Genomic DNA, 23,028 nt, shown 5'->3' with positions numbered 1-23,028 from the left:
AGTTTTTAATATCGACTAGACACAATATCGAGTAAAAAATATAGAATGGACATAATATCGACTAGACATAATATAGAAAACAAAAATATCGACTAGAAAAAATTAATATCGAATAGAATGGACAGAATATCGAATCAAAAATATAGAATGGACATAATATCGACTAGACATAATATAGACAACAAAAATATCGAATTTAAGGTAAGTTAATATTATTTTTTATTTTTTGTGTAATATAATTCTGTAGCGGGTTGTGGGTTTATAGGGGAATAGGGTGGGAAGTAATTTAATTATAATTAATTAAATATGTTAATTTATTTATTGATATTTATTTAGAATTAATTGTTAATTAATTATTAATTGGTAATTAATTAAAATATAATGGGTAAATAATTATAATTGATTAATTGATACATATTTTAATTTTAGTAATTTATTTTCTGTGGCGGGTTGTAGGTTTATAGGGGAATAGGGTGGGAAGTAATTTAATTATAATTAATTAAATATGTAAAAAAAAAAATTGATATTTATTTAGAATTAATTGTTAATTAATTATTTATTGGTAATTAATTAAAATATAATTGGTAATTAATTGTAATTGATTAATTGATAAATATGTTCATTTTATTAAATTATTTTCTGTAGCGGGTTGTGGGTTTATAGGGGAATAGGGTGGGAAGTAATTTAATTATAATTAATTAAATATGTTAATTTATTTATTGTTAATTATTTTGAATTAATTGTTAATTACATAATAATTGTTAATTAATTTAAATTTAATTGGTAAATAATTTTAATTGATTGATTGATAAATATGTTAATTTCTTTAATTTATATTCTGTAGCGGGTTGTGGGTTTATAGGGGAATAGAGTGGGAAGTAATTTAATTATAATTAATTAACTATGTCATTTAATTTATTGGTATTTATTTAGAATTAATTGTTAATTAATTATTAATAGGTAATTAATTAAAATATAATTGGTAATTAAAATTAATTGATTAAATTTTTTATTGTAAATTAATTTATTGTTAATAGGTAATTAATTAGTATTAGTAGGTAATTTTTAGAATTAAATATTTTTAATTTGTATTTAGAAATAATTATTTAATATCTTTTATACAATTGTAAAATATTTAAATTAATTTGTAATTGGTATTACTATTTATGTTATTTATATTTATATATGTAGTATTTACTTTCCCAACTATTGCACTCAGTGGAGTTGGAATAGTAATTTTTACCCCTACACTATCCAACACTTTCCCTACTGTTGCACTCTCTGGAGTTGGAATAGTAATTTTTACCCCTACGCTATCCAATGCTTTCCCTACTGTTGCACTCTCTGGAGTGGGAATAGTAATTTTTACCCCTACGCTATCCAACGCTTTCCCTACTGTTGCACTCGCAGGAGTGGGAATAGTATTTTTTACCCCTACGCTATCCAACTCTTTCCCTACTGTTGCACTCTCTGGAGTGGGAATAGTAACTTTAACCCCTACGCTATCCAACGCTTTCCCTACTGTTGCACTCTTTGGAGTGGGAATAGTAATTTTTACCCCTACGCTATCCAACTCTTTCCCTACTGTTGCACTCTCTGGAGTGGGAATAGTAATTTTTACCCCTACGCTATCCAACTCTTTCCCTACTGTTGCACTCTCTGGAGTGGGAATAGTAACTTTTACCCCTACGCTATCCAACGCTTTCCCTACAGTTGCACTCTCTGGAGTTGGAATAGTAATTTTAACCCCTACGCTATCCAACGCTTTCCCTACTGTTGCACTCTCTTGAGTGGGAATAGTAATTTTTACCCCTACGCTATCCTACGCTTTCCCTACTGTTGCACTCTCTGGAGTGGGAATAGTAATTTTTACCCCTACGCTATCCAACGTTTTCCCTACTGTTGCACTCTCTGGAGTGGGAATAGTAATTTTATCCCTACGCTATCCAACGCTTTCCCTACTGTTGCACTCTCTGGAGTGGGAATAGTAATTTTTACCCCTATGCTATCCAACGCTTTCCCTACTGTTGCCCTCTCTGGAGTGGGAATAGTAATGTTTACCCCTACGCTATCCAACGCTTTCCCAACTATTGCACTCTCTGGAGTAGGAATAGTAATTTTTACTGATACGCTATCCAACGCTTTCCCTACTGTTGCACTCTCTGGAGTGGGAATAGTAATTTTTACCCCTACGCTATCCAACGCTTTCCCTACTGTTGCACTCGCTGGAGTGGGAATAGTAATTTTTACCCCTACGCTATCCAACTCTTTCCCTACTGTTGCACTCTCTGGAGTCGGAATAGTAACTTTAACCCCTACGCTATCCAACGATTTCCCTGTTGTTGCACTCTTTGGAGTAGGAATAGTAATTTTTACCCCTACGCTATCCAACGCTTTCCCTACTGTTGCACTCTCTGGAGTGGGAATAGTAATTTTTACCCCTACGCTATCCAACGCTTTCCCTACTGTTGCACTCGCTGGAGTGGGAATAGTAATTTTTACCCCTACGCTATCCAACGCTTTCCCTACTGTTGCACTCTCTGGAGTGGGAATAGTAATTTTTACCCCTACGCTATCCAACGCTTTCCCTACTGTTGCACTCTCTGGAGTGGGAATAGTAATTTCTACCCTTACGCTATCCAACGCTTTCTCTTCTGTTGCACTCACTGGAGTCGTTACAGTAAATTTAAACCTCTTGCTATCCTACGGTAATAATATTGTATATGTTTTGTTAATAATATGTATGTATATTTATATATATATATATATATGTATTAAAAATAAATCATTTTTTTAAAGTTATATTAATTATTTTTTAATGTTACATTTATTTAAGTATTTTAAATAAGTTAAAAATAATTTTATTTAATATTATATTACTTTTAAATTACTTTTAAGACAGTTGAAAAATTCGATATTTTGACAGTCTATATTTTTTACACTCGATATTTTGGAGTCGATATTTTTGTACTTACCTGTTTGAAGATAGGAAGTCGATATTTTGGCAGTCGATATTTTTACCTCGATATTGTGTCATCCCGATATTGTGACTGTCGATATTCTGTCAGTGATCCGTTTATTTGTCCACTCCTTAGATAGAGAAAAGCGAGAATCTTTCTGCATATTTCTATATGTTCTGAGCTACTGCAGCTTTTTTTGACTGACTTTTGTTTGACTCCTGTTCCCGGTTGCCGCGCACATTCGCATCGCTCTCACCCCAGGAAGCTGAATTCGAGCTGAATTCGATGGAGCAGACGTCGGACGTTTGACGTACTGCGTCTATGCGCACACGCGCACCAGCTGATTCTCGTGGAGCCTACACCGGCAACAGCCTTCGCGACAAACGCCACTTAATATGCCGTGCTGGGCAGAGGACCCGCTGTGCCTAGAGGATCCGAGGCGCCCTGTGTGGAAGGACCTGAAAAGTGGCTGTGGTCCGTGAGGGGGAACCAGACACTGCCAGGGATTGGCAGAGAAGTAGAGACAGTGTTTGTAGGCACTCGGTATTAGTCCTCAATATGCCAAGTGAAATGCGGGACCGTAGGAGCACTGTCTGACACCAGCTGAGTAGAGCTGGAGACAGCACCTGAACTGGTAACCTGCCGATGGTAGCAAGGGGTTGGAAGTGTGCAGCGGTAAACCGTGGAACAGAGGTAAGTGTAGGGCAGTTTTTTCAATTTTATTTAAAATGTAGAAGAGTTGTAATTGTTTTCCTTAACAACTGAGGACATTATTTTTACCTATAAGCAACGGCGGCAGTTTTATGTGCACAAGCTGTAATTTGAGTCTGGCAAAGGGGGCCGTGTAGCCCCAGCGGAGATTGGGACGGGAAAGTAGTACCTAACCAGGCCATAGCATTTGTGACCCGAGAACAAAGGTGTCAAACGAAGAAGAGAATTTAAAAAGATGGCACCGGCCAAAGCAAGAACCCGTAAAACCACAAAAAACGGGAAAAAGTCTGAGATGAACATTCCAGTGACTGTCGAAGGGAGTGGAGTAGGTAAATCAAAGGGGGCGCTGAGCGAGCCAGCTGGAAGGACGAAACGAGTATCAAGAAATGTGCAATCTTTGTCATTAACGCCGTAATCAGCAAAACCAAAAATAGTAAAGGGTGGCTCATCAGTCTCTAACTCGATTAAAGACTTCTTGGGAAGACATTTTAAGGGGAAGGATGTGGCGAACAAGGAGGCAAGTGCCGTGGCATACCCAACCTCTGAGTCCAAGGGTTAGGTGGATTTAACCTCCCCAAACCAGCCTATATTCAATATATCTGGGGTTTCCTTGAATCCACGGGTGTCTTCCTTGCCAAGAATGTTCCAGCGGTCACTTGAATGTGATATGGAGGGTGAAGGCGAGGATGTAACATCAAGCAGCAAGGTTTTAAGTATAAAAGACATAAATGGAACAATGACCCATCCTAAGGAGAACGTGGGTGTGGACTACTCTTTTGGTACAGGGAATGGAATTTTACACTTGCCACTGCATGGGCTTGAGGTTACAGGAACCTCGAGTACTTCCATGCTTGGGGGTTATGTGGATCCTCCAAAAAACCCTGCAAGGCCTGCTTGAGGTTTCTGTATTAACCTCTTCCATGCTCATGACGGCTCCCGGCCGGCCGGCATGAGTCACGGTGGGCTTGTGCTGATAATGTCCGGGAGCTGTCATGACCACGCCCGCGATCGGAATGTTCAGCACTGCAGTGGAATTCGCGCCGCAGTGATGAGGTTAAATAATGATCTCTTAAAAACACAAGTGGAGCAGTCTAAAGCAATGTTGGGTGAGCTGACTCAAATTAGAGGACTAATGCTGGTTTTAGTTAGACCGATTGGCGGAGATTAGGAGGGGGCAGGCAGTAATGAGGAGGAGGATGCTGGATTAAGGGCTGCTAATTTAAAGAAAAAGGAACCAACTGTATATATATCCCGGCAGCCAAGGATTGTGAAGAAATGGGATGAAAGGAGATATTATTTCAGTAGATTCCCAAGATCGGGGGGGGAGGTCACCCTCTCAAAAAGGCATTTAACAAAACATCATGTAAGGAAGCTGAGAAGAGGGAAAGGAGAAAAGATGGAGCAAGAATGTAAAGAGAGGGAAATAATGCAAAGACCAAATGAGAACAAGGTAAAGCCCCTAGTGGAACAAGAAGAATATCGGAAAAGATTAGAAAGATCAAAGAGCAGTAAAAGTGGTCTGGCACCTCCAATGAGTGAGAAGGAGGAGAACGAGGGGAACGAGGGGAAAGTTACTGATAGGAGGATAATAACACAAGTGAGATCTGGAAATCCTAGATGCAGCAAGGCCCCTATAGAAAAAGATGAGGGAGATCCTATGATAAAGAAAAGGAAAACCAGATTAAAGGGGGTAAGGCAAGAATGTACCCCCGTCTTATGGGTTTTCCTAGAACCTTATAGTAATGGTAAAGGCGGGAAAAAAGTTAGAAAACTAAACCCATTAAATCGATCTCAACTTCTATTCTTCATGGCAAAAGGTGCAAGTCTCGGCAGTATTGGCACAGAGGACCTTAGAGAAGTTGGGATTGTTACAAGTAGCACAGGGGGTGATGTGACCAAGGTCCTTTTTTACTCTTCCTTGGTGAAAGACGCCGTGGAAAAAGCCAGTAATGAGCTACAAAAGGAAGGGATTAGACTGGTAAGAAAGGAGGGAATACAGGGACAGCATTTCCTGACGAATCATGCTGGTCTAGGACTACGGCAGATAAGGTTAATTAACTCAAATTGGAATAAGAAGGAGGGTCTTACAATAACTATATCTGATAGCGAATTTGCAAGATATGGAAAAGATATATTTGTCGGAAATAGGTTTAACGTCCTTGCATCCCCAGAATTTAGGGAGTATTAAGAGGAGGGATTTCTGAGTGAAATCGACTAGGAACAAGGGTCATCACATAGCCTATCAGTCCTATCATGCAATATAAATGGCTATAAGAAAATATCGGCACAGATTAAGTTTGATCAATTTTATAAAAAGTAATGATATGGTGTGCCTACAGGAGACCTGGCTGTGTGACGATACCCTAGAAACCTTAGTTACAGAATGATTTGTCCAATACTCTAAAGCAGCAAAGAAAAATAACCTGGGGAGGCCATCGGGGGGTCAACTAACACTGATTTCCTCACAGATAGCTAGGAAGACTGAAAAGTTAAAACTACTTTGCGATTGAGCATTAGGCTGTAGGGTTCTATTGCAGAAGCCAGATCCCCGCTATGAAGGAATATGTATCATAAATGTATATATACAGAAGGGAAAGGACCGAGAATATAATGTGAACCTGGGAAAATTGAAAGAAGATATAGCGTCCGTTAGCGTTAAGTACCAGAAGGATATATTATTGGTGGTAGGTGACATCAATCATAGATTAGACCCCCGAAGGGTGGATAGTTGGCACAAAGAATTTTTAAAATCTTAAAATATTGAAGTGGCCATCTTCCCAAGAGGAGAGATCTCACCACAGGACATATCTTTTACCCAGCTGATGGGGTCACTGGGCATGGTAAGCGCAAATGGAAGATTACAGCCAAATCGGCCAGCGGACGGACCTTTGTGAGGGGCCAGCAAGTTTGCCCAATAGATTATGTGTTTTGCCAGGCCTGGTGCTTTGAGCTACTTAAAAACTTTGAGGTGGTGAAAATGACAGGTAGTGATCATTATCCATTGAGGGCAGAACTACACCTACCGAGAAGTAAAAATAGAGAAAGGGTTCTGCAGGTTCACGTGGACTATCCAAAACGGCTGACGACTTGTACAACAGATGAATATATAGAAAAAATAAAGCTAATCCAGCAGGCAATCCCTATAGAAGAATTTCAACTTAGAAATGAAATTTCCTGGTTTAAATCTACCATAGCTAAGCGGGCGGACACCTTAAAGACAAAATTTAAGGCTAGAAAGTCAGGATTGGGGAGCCATAGTGCTAATAAAAGGAAGACCTGGTTTGATGACGAGTGCAGGGCATCCAAGGCACAGATTAGACAGAAGGAGAGAAGACTATAGGCTAGGTTTAAGGTGGATTTATATCTGTCGCTCCAGCAACTATGGTTAAAATATAAAACACTAATTCGGAACAAAAAAATAATTTATAAAGATAAGTGTTGGGCAAATATGTTGGAAGTAATTGAAACCAGGAGACGTTAAAAGATTCTGGAAATTAGTCCAAGAAAGTGGGGGTGAGAAAGTAGGTGCCTTGGATTGTATGGTTCCTGAAGATGACTGGGTGGGCTACCTGGGAGAAATCTACGGGAAATAGCCAATACAAGAAGAGCCAAGGATCTCAGACTGGCCACAGGTAAGGGAGGACATAAAGGAATATATTACCCCAAGGTATATAAAACAAATCATAGCAAGTTTGAATCTAACCCGTGCTGCAGGCCCAGATAACGTTCCGGCAGTGATAACAAAATCTAGACCAGAATAGTGGGCTGAGTTTTTAGCAAAGATGTTCCAAGTAATTCTGGGATCAGGAATTGTACCAGAAAGTTGGAAGGGTGCAATTATAAGACCAATACATAACAAGCATTTACAATTCAATGGTTTTGCCTTTGGAAAAGTTAGAGCTATTGGCATTGTAAATGACAAAATTTGTATTTATGTGTTGGTTTTGAAAACAGATAAATAAATGGCATTGTCATTTACATTGCCATTAGCAATGGGCTAATGGGGCTGGGCTCTTGTAAAATGGGATGGGAACAGCCAGGAGCGCCTGGGTGTGCCTAAACAGAGACACGGACCGCGGGGGTGGGGGGGGGTGGGACAGCGGGATACACAAAGACACGGACAGCGGGATGGGGGACGGACAGCGGGATACAACCATGCGGTACCATGCCATTAGACTAGGCAGCTTCCATCTGGGCGACATGCGTTTCCTTTCCTTTCGGGCAGGACTATTGAAACAAGCAACCTTCTTCCTCACAACAGGCATTCCCTCACTTCTGTAAGGTGAAGGTCTTGCATAGATATGCTCCTTACTCCTTTTAAGGGAGAGATATTAGATTAAAGATGTGATTTTCTGGTTTGGCGTAGACCATCCGCAATCTTTAAATTTGCATCAGCATAGAAAGAAAGTGCCCCCTCACCCCATCCCTTTAAACAAACATCAAAACTCTGTGTGGCTCATTTGGCTGAAATGGGTACATGTCTAGTTAAGTAAGCCAGACTTGAGTAAGTAGGGAAAACAGCTTGTTGCATGTTAATTGTCCTGTTCTCAAGCATAGCGATATTGGGGCGAAAATGATTTCCATATTTTTGAGGCCCCCTTTCCTAATACTAATGGACGAGTACAACAGATGTTTGGTATTTTGGCCTGTTAAGTGCCCCGACTGATGCTTAACAGGCTTTTTGACTAATACAAGCATGTGTTCATAACGCCGAACTACTTTTTCCAAACAACTCCATGCCATTAGGACACTATATTTCGGCCCAGGCCTTTCATTTACCAACTCTTTCCATTCTGGTATTCCTAGTCCTGCTTCATCTAAAGTAAAGCAATTGGATTAAAGTGCTATATCACAGTGGGTTGGAAACAGAACAAGGAAAGGCACGGACAGCGTGAGGGAGGGCAGTAAAGGCACAGACAGCGGGAGGGGGGCGGGAAAGGCATGGACAGCTGGAGGGGGCGGGAAAGGCACGGACAGCGGGAGGGGGGGGCGGGAAAGGCACGGACAGCGGGAGGGGGGCGGGAAAGGCACGGACAGCGGGAGGGGGGCGGGAAAGGCACGGACAGCGGGAGGGGGGTGCGGGAACGGGCACACAGTATTTTTGAGGGCAACTTTCATAATACTAATGGACGAGTACAACAGATGTTTGGTATTTTGGCCTGTTAAGTGCCCCGACTGATGCTTAACAGGCTTTTTGACTAATACACGCATGTGTTCATAACGCCGAACTACTTTTTCCAAACAACTCCATGCCATTAGGACACTATATTTCGGCCCAGGCCTTTCATTTACCAACTCTTTCCATTCTGGTATTCCTAGTCCTGCTTCATCTAAAGTAAAGCAATTGGATTAAAGTGCTATATCACAGTGGGTTGGAAACAGAACAAGGAAAGGCACGGACAGCGGGAGGGAGGGCAGGAAAGGCACGGACAGCGGGAGGAGGGGCGGGAACGGCACGGACAGCGGGAGGGGGGGCGGGAAAGGCACGGACAGCGGGAGGGGGGCGGGAAAGGCACGGACAGCGGGAGGGGGTGCGGGAACGGACACACGGTATTTTTGAGGGCCCCTTTCCTAATACTAATTGACGAGTACAACAGATGTTTGGTATTTTGGCCTGTTAAGTGCCCCGACTGATGCTTAACAGGCTTTTTGACTAATACACGCATGTGTTCATAACGCCGAACTACTTTTTCCAAACAACTCCATGCCATTAGGACACTATATTTCGGCCCAGGCCTTTCATTTACCAACTCTTTCCATTCTGGTATTCCTAGTCCTGCTTCATCTAAAGTAAAGCAATTGGATTAAAGTGCTATATCACAGTGGGTTGGAAACAGAACAAGGAAAGGCACGGACAGCGGGAGGGAGGGCAGAAAAGGCACGGACAGCGGGAGGGGGGCGGGAAAGGCACGGACAGCGGGAGGGGGGGCGGGAAAGGCACGGACAGCGGGAGGGGGGTGCGGGAACGGGCACACGCACAGCGGGAGGGGGGGCGGCGGGAACGGCCACAATCAAAAGCACTCGCCTGGACCTGGACTTCCTCCGGCGGCGGTCGGCCGCGGAATGACCAAAAGAAACATGGACGGCCAAATAAATAAACCCCGCCCACCGCCGCACTGACGCACGAAAATGGGCGGGATGAGTAAAAATCGCGGGAACGCCCACGAATCTGCTCGCAGAATGACGAGCAGATCTCTCTTCCAATGGCTAGCCTCCATTTATGGAGCTAGCCAATGGAAAGAGAGGGTGGGACAACACACACATACTGTAAACATTAGATTTCGCCTGCACCGAAAAGCTGCGCGGTGCGCAGCTTTCGACAGGCGAAACCTTAAAGGGGCGATCACAAAATACCGAAAAACTACAGGTTGATAAATCTCCTAGATATAGGGGAATACATCTTTGCAAAAACCATACTGGGTTAATTAAAAGACTGGGCAGAGGAAAATCAGATTATCTCCCCGGAACAGGGGGGGTTTAAAGCAGGCCATTCCACAATTGACCCTTGCTTTGCTCTTTGGGCCATAGCACGGAAATCAACGGAAATGCGGGGACGTTTATTTTGTTGTTTTGTAGACTTCTGCGCAGCCTTCGATCTGGTGGACCGGGAGCTGTTGCGGGAGGCCCTAATCAGATATGGAATCCCAAATGATCCGCTACATCTGATCCAAATGCTCCATATAAAAACTGGGCCCAGATAATTTTAGATATAGATGGTAGTTTATGATTGGAAATGGGCTGCGGCAGGGATGTGTATTGGCTCTCCTGCTGCTTTCCTTGTTCTTAGCAGATTTGCCAGTGACCTTGGGGAACGTCATTGGGGCAAGCCCGAAACAAGATGGTAAGCATGCCTACTTTATGCCGACGATCTGGTGATTATGGACCAGACCGAAGTTGGCCTGCAAAGGAAATTGAATATATTTAACGATTACTGCTCCAAGAAAAAACTTGTGATTAATATGGATAAGACCAAAACCTTGACCTTTGACCGGAGGAAGGCTGGGTTCACATGGTGGATAGGGACAGAGAAAGTGGAATCGGTTACTGAATACAGGTATTTGGGGCTATGGTTTGAGAAAAGTATGAAATGGTAAACTCACCTAGAGGCGTCAAACTTAAGAACCTCTGCATCGATTAGCGGCCTGAAATTGTTTAATAAATCCTATGGCGCTATGTCAGATCGGCCAGTGCTAAAAGCTTATTCGGCCATAGTTCCCCCACAACTTCTGTACGGCGCTGAATTGTTATATTTGAGTGACAAAGAAGACTGGGATGTTGAGGAAGGTAAAAATCTAAAAAATCTATTTACACTTCCCTTATCAGCAATGGTCCAGGCCGTAAGACTGGAATTAGGACTGACTTCATGGGGCATTCTAGACGGTATGGCCCTACTTAGCTTCTGGCAACGCCTAGGAGTAGGCGAAAACACCAAAATATCTCAATGGTGTAAAAACGAAATACAGAATAGCAAACTAAAATGGGCAAGAGAGGCTAGGGTGATTATGATGAAGCTATGTCGTATGATGGAGATTAATGTGGGCCCCACTATCTCTATGGTTAGCCTACACAAGAAGATACTTAGGACGTTGGGGAAAGAGATATCGAATGCACAGGACCAAAATTATCTTGCAAACAAAACCTCACTGCATTTTATGACTGCCGGACGGAAAAATGATCATTGCTTTCCCTATATTGATAGCTTACCGGATTGCTGTTTCAGAAGTGAGGTTTTTAGGGTAAGAATTGGGGTGAACCCGTGTTATATAAGTAAAGTGGTAAAATGTGCAATGATGGATAAGACGGGAAAATGCACTTGTCCTTTCGGCACCTCATGTGATTTGCTACATATTTTAATAGATTGTCAAGTTTCTGGATCAACGAATTATGTTCTTAAAACCGATCTTTAAGAAATATGAGATTCTAACAAGGGCCCAGGCTGTAACCTTGATGACTGAAATGACCCAATTAGATATTGCCGTTGCTATCGGGAAATTTATGTAAAGAGTGAAGGCACTTTTTTATACCTTTTAAATGAGTTTTAGTAAATAGCTTATCCGTAATTTGGGTTACAGAGGGTTTTTATCATGGAATGTGTTTTAAGATGTATGTAACAAGATATGTATTGTTTGTGGACCAATGGTCCAAATAAACGTGATTTAAAACTGAAACACAACTGACTTAAACTGGACTGTTTCTAATATCTCTTTGCAGCAAATATTTAATTTTGCACTAGAGATTTTATTTTCATTCTTCATGTTTGCAAACCTGCTCGCTCTTTCATATGAAGGAGATACGCACCGCACCAAGGTTTAAAGTGGTTTGTGGGAAAGGTGATTGTGCTACCATGAATTATAAGGGATAAAGTACCCCCTGGCATACATAATAAGGATATTGCAAGTCACGGAGTAGTTCCATACCCTTATAAAGGAACTCGGCCTTCGATCTTGTTATATATTATAATGTACTGTATAATGCATGTATAATTCTTATTCTTATAATTTAAAGCAGGGGCTATTTTATCCCTTATGTAATTACAATCAAATTGCCGCAAATCACTCATAAAGTAAAGTGCTGAGGACGTTTAATCCTCGGCAAAATAACATTCTAAAGTGCAGAGGCGGCTCTAGGCTCATGGCGGCCCTGGGCAGGGAGCGCGGGTAGAGGGCCCCGGAAGAGAGAGACCGGGCGGGGCGGAGCGCGGAGGCCAGTGAAGAGGGGGGGTGTCAGGGTGTTTGGAAGTGGAACAGAGCCGGAGGCCGCCAAATCCCTGCCAGGTGCAGCCACGCAAATATGTATCCATCCTCAGAGGATTATTATATTAAGGATATATATATTGGCGTGGTGGCCCCCTGAGGTTTGGTGGCCCTGTGCAGGTGCACAGCTTGCACATGCCTAAGGCCGCCCCTGTAAAGTGAGGCACACAACTACTTGACAGACCATCGAGGCAGCCTTGCTACAGTATACCCTGAAACCAATGCAAAGCTACTACTGGTAACTTTACACATATAGGAATAGGACTCAACCATTGAGTACAGGGAAAAGTAAATATGGTTATTAAACGTTAAAGAAAACTAGTAAAAATATTCCAATGTTAAATATTAATCTAAATTATGTTCATATTTTTTAAAGCTAGAACAAATTCACCAAATTGTTACAGAACTAATATTTTACCAATGTAGTAAAAAAAATGTCATTTAAATGTATTTAATTCATGTACAACTATTTAAAGGTTTATTTAAGAAAAAGTCCCATATCCAATAACATTTTGTTTTTATAGAAAATGTATTAAAAATGACTAACATGTATGTACAAGATTAACTTGAATTAATTCATTTTAACAAAACAATGAGTTACATTTATTTTGAAATTTTAATAAGTTTATTAAAAGATTATGAGAAAATAATGTTGTTTTTAATTAACTATAATAATTTAACATTTAATAAACTGTGTGCATCTCTTTTAAAAGATGAAAAAAGTTCTTTGATTTCAATATTATTTCCTAAGGGGTTTTATTTTAAGTCCCTGCCACCATTATTTTCTATTGAATGGTGTAGTAGTTCCAGTGGTTGGCCATGTGTGGTGCTGGGCTTACTCCAGGTCTCAGGCAGGGGTGGGATGAATGTGTGGAGTTTCACTCTGTGGAATTCCACTGAGTTACATAAAACCTCTGCAAGATTCCACAGAGTTCCGAGAGTGGCATGTCACACTACTTTTTAGCGCCGGGAGCATGTCCTGTGTTTCAAAATCAGCGCGAAATGCACCTCATGTTGTGCCAGAGAGTGCTGCTTCTTTGCAGTCGCTCAAGTAGATTATCTACTGGAGAGACAGCTTTCTCACCATGAGTGGCAGCTTTCTCACCCTGAATGGTTGCGACTGCCTGCGACCGCCTGCATTGAGAAAATCTCGTCGGGTCCTGCACTAGCGCCCGAAAATCGCCCTAGGGGACACCAATTCTCGCTCACCGACTTAAAGTTGGCAAGCCACGTGCAAGAAAAGACATTCACACGACAGTTGGTGGAGTTTTGCCGGAACGCCGCATCACAAGAGTAGCCCGGAGTGAGGAAAACGCTGCAAATGCCGCAAACCCCACCGCTGTAGCTGAATTTATCGCACACCCCAAGTTTGAGCTGGAGAATATTTACAACTGTGGTGAGACTGTTTTGAATGTAGTATTTTTGGAAATGCAGTTTGTGAATAGCAATGAGCTTACTCTTTTGTGGGTAGGTGGGTGTACCTCCCTTAAGCCCTTTTTAGTCCTCCTAAAACTCCTCCTTACTCCCCCCTAAACGCCTCTAATTTCATAATAAGCATTCCTCATTTCCAGAAATTCTCCTGTCCCTCTCATATTTACTGCAAAGATGTAGTCTTACATGTGCAGAAATGTCTGCATTCGCTGAGTTCTCCACATAGAAATGATAGGAAAGGCAGTGGTCTCCTCATGTTGATTTGTGAATACCATTTTGTAGTACATGAGTAGTACTAATGTAGTACTACTAAACATACTACAAATTGCAGTTTGTGATATACAGGTAGATTCATGAAAGAAAAATCGGCTCGCAAAGGGCCAGATTCTGCGAATCTGGCCTTTTGCGAGCGCAATTTTTGCATTTGGGATTCATCATCCCAAATGCAAAAATCGCTAATTGCGAAATCGAATATTTGCGAGGAATTGCATTTAAGGAATCTCTATTTGAAATTCCTTAAATGCAATTCATTAACCATTTTTTATTTGCGAATTCGCTATATCTGGCCGCTATTTACCGCGAAGTGTAACTTCGTGGTAAATAGCGAAAACTTAGAAAAATGCACTTAAAGTGCATTTTTCTAAGTGGTATGTTACACACACACATGTCCTTTGGACATGTGTGTGCGCAACATCAGGCTACATTTACATTTCAGGGGTGCAACAGAGTGTCCATTGGACACCCCTGCACCCTTGAAATCGCAAAATCAAAATGTGAATCGCTAATAGCGATTCGCACATTGATATGTCTTCCCATTCACTCCTATGGGCCTTTAGCCCCATAGGAACGAATATGGAGTTATTCCTGATTTGCGATTAGCAATTAGCTAATCGCAAATAAGGAAGCTGTAGGAATCGCAATAAATATTGCGATTCCTACATGAATCCCGTTTTGCGAGTCTGTAATAGCGATTCCTTATTATTCGCTATTACAGACTCGCAAAACATGCCGATGATGAATCTGGCTGATAGGTCCCTGGGTGTCACTAATGTATAAGGCTAAAAATGCAGGCTTGACATGGTCCCACTGCCTAAATTGCCACACCTACTGACTGACACTCTCCCATATAATAAATAAGCACTCTCCTATATTGGTAGTAAGGATAATATCCTCTCTGAGCCAAGGGTAGTCGAACTGTTTCTTGAGCCCCTTTGGAAGGAAGTGAACAACGTCCAGCCCCCTGTGGGGGTTAACTCCTTGGGGCAAGAAGTACCAAGATCTTCATCCCTCTGCAGGGTCACCAAATGCTTTAAAATCACATACTCGAGATGCAAAAGTCCCATAAATAAAACTACTATCCATCCTGAAAAAGTTTGAACACCAATGATATCACAATGATATGTTGCAAGAGGCTGAACAGATCTAACTGTCTGTCACAACTAAACAGTGTGAAGTATTGGCAAAGCCAATAGGATTGATATTGCCTTCTAGCCTTTTGGCAATATTTGCTTTGCCTTTTCGTGGCTGTTATAAAATGTAATTGTTTGGGGAGATGGGTCTGTGCCAATATAAAAAAAAAACATTGGCTAAGGGCAAAAACAGGTTTTTGGTCTCAAAAAGCACACAAGAACCTAGAAGAGCCAGGCTCTCCGTCTGGGCCGGCATGACTCGCTGGTGTGGGGGCGGGGGGTCGAGGGGGGAAGATTAATTAAAAAACAATTTTTAATTAAATTAAATTACCTTCGCCGGTCCGGTCCCGCATCTGCTCCTCTCCTGGAATCAGGAAGCCTCCTTCCCCTCCCCTAAGCCAATCATAATGCTGCAATGGTAGCGTTGTTATTGGTCGGGACGCCGACCAGCCAGGCGTCCATGGGGAGGCCAGTTTCTCCATGTAGGCCGCATGAAGCCTACATGGAGAAAAGGCAGAGTGTGCATGACTGGTTTGGTCAGCACCCTCAGCAGCGGGCTAGCCACTCCTCCCCTTCCCTAGAGCACACCCGCCCGGCCCCAACCAAACCCTTCTGCTTTCTCACAGAGTGAGAAGCAGAAACATAACATTTATAATACCGTTTGGTTTCTGCTTCTCGCACTGTGAGAAAGCAGAATGGCGACGCTACTCCGCCCACATGAAGGAGCCGCCCCTGCAGGCTCCACAGGAAAACTCCCTCGTATGTGGATGTGCTCCTTGGGCAGATCGCCTTTGCTCACAGTGAAGATAACCAATGCGTGAAGTCAGTGGTCGAAATGGGCGGTACTGCAGGGCACGGCGTGCCCCTACTTCTATAATTCAATAGATCCCGTGGCCCTACTTTTTTCATTTTAATAATGCGTCCCAGGACGGCAGAAATAGCCAAGGCCTGCGGAGAAGGCTTGGCGTTACTGGCAGTTCGGGGACGGGCGGTGGACAGAGAAGGAAAAGTACTCTGTCTTTTCTTTCTTGCCAGAGAAGACAAGGACAGTGTCCATTTCTCCTCTGTCGCTGGCAGCTGCCCCCTCTCCCTTTCTTCCTCTTACTCCCTCTTTCTGTCTCGCTCCTCCTCATGAAAACAGTGAATTCAAGAAAAGGTTCTCACCCTCTCTTTGGTTCATTTGTTCCCTTGTGAAATGGATCCAAAAAAGAAAAATACTTTTGCTGCAAATGTCTTTTTCTGCCATTATTCTATTCCAAAGTACAGACTCTGGATGGAGAGAAATAAAAGTTTCAACTATGAAAAATAAATAAATAACTAAATAAAGCAAGACAGTGTTCACAAAGTGTCTAGATTGATTTGATTCAGACCCAAATATACTAGTGTCACTTTAAAGAGTTTGCCAGTGAAGCGCTACTTTTGTTTTATCTTTTCATTGAACAGCATTGTTTTCCCTCAATGAGGAAGTACACCATTCCTGGGGATACTGCAATGCCGGATTGATGGGTGGATTGGAAAACAAAATGTGTACCTCGGCTCGGTGTTCATGGATGTGGTCTTTTTAAACCATACTGCTTGCGTTTTATAATGATATAAGCAATGGACATTTGAAGCGGAAACTTTCTTGGCCCTGTAGTCATGTCCTTAACTTTTCAGGCAAAAGAACTCACTGATTTCCGACTATTGAGTGTAAATGCGTTAAGGTAACCATGTTGTTCCTGCTTACATTTCACATGCTTAACTTAATCTTGCATTCCCTTGAGTGTTTTCTTTTTTTCAGGATGTTGTCACGTTTTTTAGGCAGCGTATTGCTCTTGTCTAGTGCGTAATTCGAACTGAGTTGCATCCAGGTATTTATAGCAGGGTTCAATTGGGTTGTAGTTGAAGGCCGTGCGAGTACCTCTCTGTGGGGCAGTATGATGTTCAGTGGGGGAGTAGATGTGGCACTATGGTCAGAGCTGCCGAATTTGGAACTGGGGATCCAGGTTCAGCCTTCATGAGCAGTCCCCCAGACCACTCTCATGAGGGATCACATTCCTATGCTAGGCCTTAGAAGGCCCTGCAAGACCACAGAAGCCCTGGTGTCTTAGCAACAGCAAGTTTACCCTAGTGGGGGCAAGTGTGGGTTAAATTTGGATGCCTGTCCACCACAATCCGTACTGAAGTTCACCTCTAGTCTTGCGGGCAGGCTTATGAAGCAGCACACCCTAGAGCAACAGTGAACCTGTCACTGAGGTCACAGGACCCTTGAAAAGTGCCAGCTCTACGGCGGTGCGACCGGTGTATTTGCACCGGGTGCTGACTTTCGGTGGCAAGTATATTATGGTTTTAAAAGTGCTTGCTGCCTCCTTCCTGGCCTACAGCAATTTTCGGCAACAATAAAAATGTTATGATAACTTCATTGATTAATGTTCTTCCCATAGAGAGATCAGAGTTGTGTCTAGTGGAAGTTTTGATTCATGGAATGGTTGCGTAGAGGGTTAATGTGCCTTCTGCAAAGAACATGTACCATGCAGATCACAAAGTGCACATAATGTAAATAGGTCAGTGGGTTACAGCTTTTTTGTGAGACAGATATTTAGTTACTTGCAGTTTAGAAGTTAAAATCTTAACATAGAACAGTGAGTTATTGTCATCTAAGAGCTGCATGCAAACTGCAAGGTATAAATTAGAGCGTTATCTCCCCCCTCCCCACCCCCCCCCCCCCCACCCCTGTCTCTGATTATCCTACTGATGCAAAAAGTGTTCATTTGGATAGAAATCAGTTCTGTTTAAGAAAAAAAAAACCATGGTATTACATTTTAAATTCTAAGTTTGTGTTTGTCCAGACCAATCACTATTAAACTACACTGCCCACTAGTATGGTTGTCATGTGACTCCTACATATTGTAGTCCTTTGTTATGTAACATTTCCTATACAGTGATTTACACGCGTGATTGTCTCTGAGTAGTGTGTGTGATGTAAAGTGCTCTGAAACTCTACACTGGTATGAGTGGCGCTGTAAAAAAAATTAAATGCATCTGAGAAAGAGCAGTTATGGAGACTTGAGGGGCACTGTTAAAGGGTGGTAGTGAGAGAATCCGTGGAGGAGGTGGTCACTGGGGGGCACCAACAAACACTGTCGCACAGGGCACCACCAGCGCTAAAGCCAGCCCTGCCCATCAGGCCAGTCCGCCTCACTTGGCCTTGTTTCAGCAGTAGTAGCAGCAGAAGTAGCTGCAACTCACCAGGGATTGGCAATGCAGGATAGGCACGCACAAAAAAACTAAGTTTTGCAAACTTCACATTCTCTCTGCTTCATGCACAAGCACTTTTAAGATGTGATGCCTGCTTTGGGGGCACTGGAATTATGCAACAAAAGAAGACTAAATTACGCTGCAGTGTAGACTAAATTATGCAGCAAAAAAAGGCTGCAACATAATGCAGTATATTTTCTGACACTTTATTATTTTGACATTTTTACACATGCTAACATCCTCTGGAAAGACTTTGCCTTATTAGTACCAGTGTAACATACAAATGCAGCAGTGAGAAAGGTGATCAGTCAACCTTTGCAAAGAGCCATCCACTTCGCAGTAACACAAGTCACATTTTTTAGTAACTTTTGATTTGTTTGAGCTACAAACAATTTATTAGTTAAAATTGTCAGTCAGATTATGTAGCAGATTATGTATCAGATGTTATATTATGTGGCAAATATTGCAGAGCCATAATTATATAGAAAACATTTGCAAACTAGGATATTTTGCCATTAATGTTGGAACTGCTCTTGTGGAAAAAGGGTGGAGAAGTGCTGATGACAGAAACTCCATGGATCAGAGACAAATGGCTCTGAGTTCACTTTTAATTGTATTTGGGACATTCTGTGAATGGACAAATATCCTTCCTGCTTTGTGATTGTATTTTAATGTCAATAACTCATATTAAACCTTAAATAATCGTGCGTATCCATTGTTTGAATTAAATAACATAATAAGCTGTAACTGGTCAGTGAAATGCAAAACAAATACAAAAAATTGGGATGTTTTGCACTTTCTGGCCACACTTGTGACTCCGCCAACTGATTCAGTTCTCGGGTTATTCCCGCACTCTGATTCTCCACCTACAGTTCCCCTACTTTTTTTAGGGTTCGGCTGGCGAAAGCAGCGCACATGCGCTGCTATCGGCATCAGAGAGCTTCTTGAAATCAATATGGTCGAGGAAGGAGACTTGAAGCCCTGCCCCCTTTTCCCATTGGCTCGCGTCATAGCTTAGGCTAAACGCAGGCTTCTCATTGTAAAGGAGGCTTCTTAGTCCCTCCTTGTTGCCGCCCTGTCCCCTTCTGGCCCCGCCCACCGAGATTTGATCTTTTTCTGGCAGCGTTAGACTATGGGGTTTAATTACTGGGGAAGCACTATTTGTTTCCCCTTCCTCTGCCTCTCTACCCGAGCAGACCCTTCCCTCTGTCTCTCTCAGAGACACAGCTGCTTGTTATTTTTTTTTTTTTTTTTACAATTAAGCAAAAATGTCTAATAAAACAGGGAAAGAGCGGGTAGGATGGTTATGTCGCCTGTGCATGCCATGAGACGGCAATTTAATACAATTATTCGAAAGGAGTTATGGTGGGGTGTAGGAAAAGAGGTCCCTCCCCACCAGCCAGCTTTGTGGAAGGCGCTTCATGTAAAGGACACAACGCATTTGTGGACGGTATAGCTGAGCAAAACCACTGTTTCAGAAAGGGGTGCTTGGTCACAAGGTGACACTTCCACAGGGAGGGGTGGTCATTTCAACCAGCGCATTGAATAACTGGTGTGTGCTGCACAGTGTGCCAAGACACGGTCTACTGGGTACCCCAAGACATCCCAGGGTGGAGGAGATGGTGCATAGACGAGAACCAGAGGTGTCACCGAGGCTGCCTGTGTGGCCTTTTCTAGGAGGTGACAAGATATTACGCACGGATCCAGAGGGGTGGCAGCCATACCCCACAGGACGGGTAGAGTAATTGGCTGTGGAGGCCTGCCATGATACAATCAGAATGGGGTAGGAGCGGGAAGCCTGCCTGCAGGTGGCCAGACACCTTGTAACAAGGGGACAGTGCATGCATCTTCAACTAATAATCTGGCACAAATGGTGTCACGCTGCTATAGGGCAGGCATGCTCCAACAGTAATGGAGGATGTGAAGGCCCACCCCTGCTCCCTCCAGAACAGGTATGTATGGTCCAATGGCAAGTGCAGTGTCATGTGCCCTATTGGACACAGGGCCCAAACGGAATTGGAAAAGAGGGCCCTAAATGCTGCAGAAGCATGCTCCAATTATACCATAGACATCAAACTTCTCTAAAAACAAATGTCCTAATAAGAAAGGGATTTGGCTATTAGTGTGCGGTATATTTAAACCCTATGCGGGTCACACAGTGGGGGGAGGTGGCGACCTCCTTCCAGGACAGGCACGTCTCAATGATAATGGGAGTGAAGGGTAGGAGCCGCACAAAATAAGTCTGCACAGTGCACATTCCTAATGGGGCTGATGGGGAAGTCATGGTTCCGACGACGGGCCTCTCCCAGTGATGGAGGGGAAATCCATCGCGCACAGGGTAGCTGTGTCCAGATACCTTGCACGGAAATAGGGTGAGGTAAGCCCATTACAAAGAATTAAATAGTACTGGAGTGGAGCTTCGTACAGGGCAGGGTGCTGCAATGAAAGAGGGGACAAACCATCTTCGGCCTAGAGGTGCGGAAAAACGAATGGGTAGAGAAAGCACCTTGCAGCAGATGGAATAAGAAAACGACACGGGGGATTGGGGGTAAATTGGCTACAGTAACACATTCAAATAATAATGGGACAATCCCACTGCAAGCCCCCATTACAGGTCAAACATGCATAAACAATTAGCCCAAGCCCCCTACAGGTGATGAAATAGTAACGGGGACAGCCCTCTGTAAAGCATGCAATGACAATGGACAGAACAAATCCGGGTGCAAGTAATGAGTGGGCAGCATAAGGGGGCGCCCCCTGCAGGGGGTCCAGTGTCCGTGTGGTTAAGCCTCCACTCCCACTCGGAAATGGCATGTGGCAATGGTGCTGATGGACAACCCTCACGTGACAGCTCATTAAGGGACGGGTGGGGGTGCCTCCATCAGGGCATGCATGCAGTGACTGTCCCAGGGGCAGAGGGGGCTTCAGCTCCATGCAGGAAGGGCATGCCTAGATAACAAACATTGAAACTGCAATAGGTCTCGCCTTTCATGAAGTTAAAGCCATTTGCTTTGCTAATGGTATTGTATAGCAAAGCAAATGGCTTTAACTAATGAAAGGCGATACCTATTTCATTTTAAATGCTTGATCCCCAATTCGACAACTACGTGAAGTGGACTGACGCATATTGTCCGTGGGCAGAAGAAATATGTGAATGACACAACAACAGACCGTTGAATGGAGAGAGCTGGCCGAAAACTCATGTAAGTATATTACGTATATAATTTTAGTAACATTAGAAGATATTGGCTAACGCCAGAAGTAAAAAAAATAAATAAAAACACTTTTAGTGAATGTAAAGATATGGCAAGCTCCCCCTCTAAAAAAATCAACGTTCTAAAATCGCCAAAGTGTATGGAACTCCCAGACAGAAGATGTTTAAGTTTTCGTTTCATATAAAAAATACATATATTATTAGCCGTCAGCCACTCACTCGGTTTTCCAGTCAGAAGTGCTCCAGCCTCTTGTGTGGCACACAGGGCCACTCTGCCGTCGCTCAGCACCACAGCCACATGGCGCAGGCTGCAGCTCACCTGCCGAATACCACTGAACTCCAGGGGGCACCGGCTCAGCTGGCATTCCCCAGCCGTATAGAACCACAGAGATGAGGGCAGATTGGGAAGCGCGCCCCCTGCCAGCGGCGCACCGCTCCCCGAAGCTCTCTTCTTACCCATGCCTAGGACCGCAATACCAAGTGCGCCCAACGCCTGCAGATATATTCACTGTTGCGGGACAGTTTCGTTTCTGGAGACGGCGGTGACGACTCAGCCCTCGAGGCAAACCCTGTCTCCGCATATCTAGGAACAGAAAGGAAACCGAAACCAGAGCCCCGAGATTGGAAATGAAAACCTGAGTCAGAGGAAGGGAAAACGTGAAGAAAAGGTTTTCACAATCTAATTTTAAAGCCTCAAACCCGACGCAGTCAGTACCGTAGCATTACGAACTTGAAAAGAGACGCATTTTTATTTAAAAACCAGACCCCCCCCAGTATATTGCGCGATAGATTAGCAAATTTTGCGGCACAAAAATGAAAATGTTGCTGCATTATTACGATACTTAATTTTATTAGTAATCATTCTTTTCAGCCCTAGATTAATTGAAACTGTTTTAGCAGATTATTCCTCATTGAAATAGACATTTTCGAAATGCCTTATGTAGTGGCGCTCACTAGTTGATGCACGTCACGTCATGACGTGATGTGCGGCGGCCATTTTAGGAGATGCGCGCGCATCCAGCATTGGAGGCGCGAGTTCCGAGAGAGACACAGCGCCGGCTCGGCGCTCTTCAGTTAAGCAATTGTAAGAAATAAAGAAACGTACTACCTTATAACTGGGTCATCGATTTATTGTAAAGTAGCAACATTACAGTGGTGACGAGGTCGGGACGCGACCAGAACCCTCGAGAGAGAATCACGGAAGCTCCAGCACATACAGACCCTGTGGCAGCAAGAACCGGAGAGACCACGCAAGACACGAGTAGCGCCAACGGATCACAGCCAGGACCGAGGCCAAAGATAAGTGCACATAA

The 23,028-nt window shown here is 43.2% G+C and overlaps 1 protein-coding gene across 2 annotated transcripts in view; it reads right to left on the bottom strand.

The window, feature by feature from the left end:
• LOC144818567 (E3 ISG15--protein ligase HERC5-like) overlaps positions 1 to 22,238 on the bottom strand; it is a 400,809-nt gene extending 378,571 nt beyond the window's left edge. The window contains exon 1 of one of the 2 annotated variants that reach the window (XM_078676098.1): positions 21,935 to 22,238. In XM_078676098.1, the coding sequence (XP_078532224.1) occupies positions 21,935 to 22,175 (241 nt within the window). In that variant the 5' untranslated portion in view covers positions 22,176 to 22,238. The remainder of the gene's footprint in view (positions 1 to 21,934) is intronic. The other variant, XM_078676099.1, reaches the window with a different exon arrangement.
• Between the last annotated feature and the right edge of the window lie 790 nt (positions 22,239 to 23,028).

Source organism: Lissotriton helveticus, chromosome 2_1 (genome assembly GCF_964261635.1).
Source record: "Lissotriton helveticus chromosome 2_1, aLisHel1.1, whole genome shotgun sequence".
In the NCBI taxonomy this organism is placed as follows: Eukaryota; Metazoa; Chordata; class Amphibia; order Caudata; family Salamandridae; genus Lissotriton; species Lissotriton helveticus.
The sequence above is the reverse complement of the archived record's forward strand: the minus strand, read 5'-3'. Positions and strand labels throughout refer to the sequence as shown.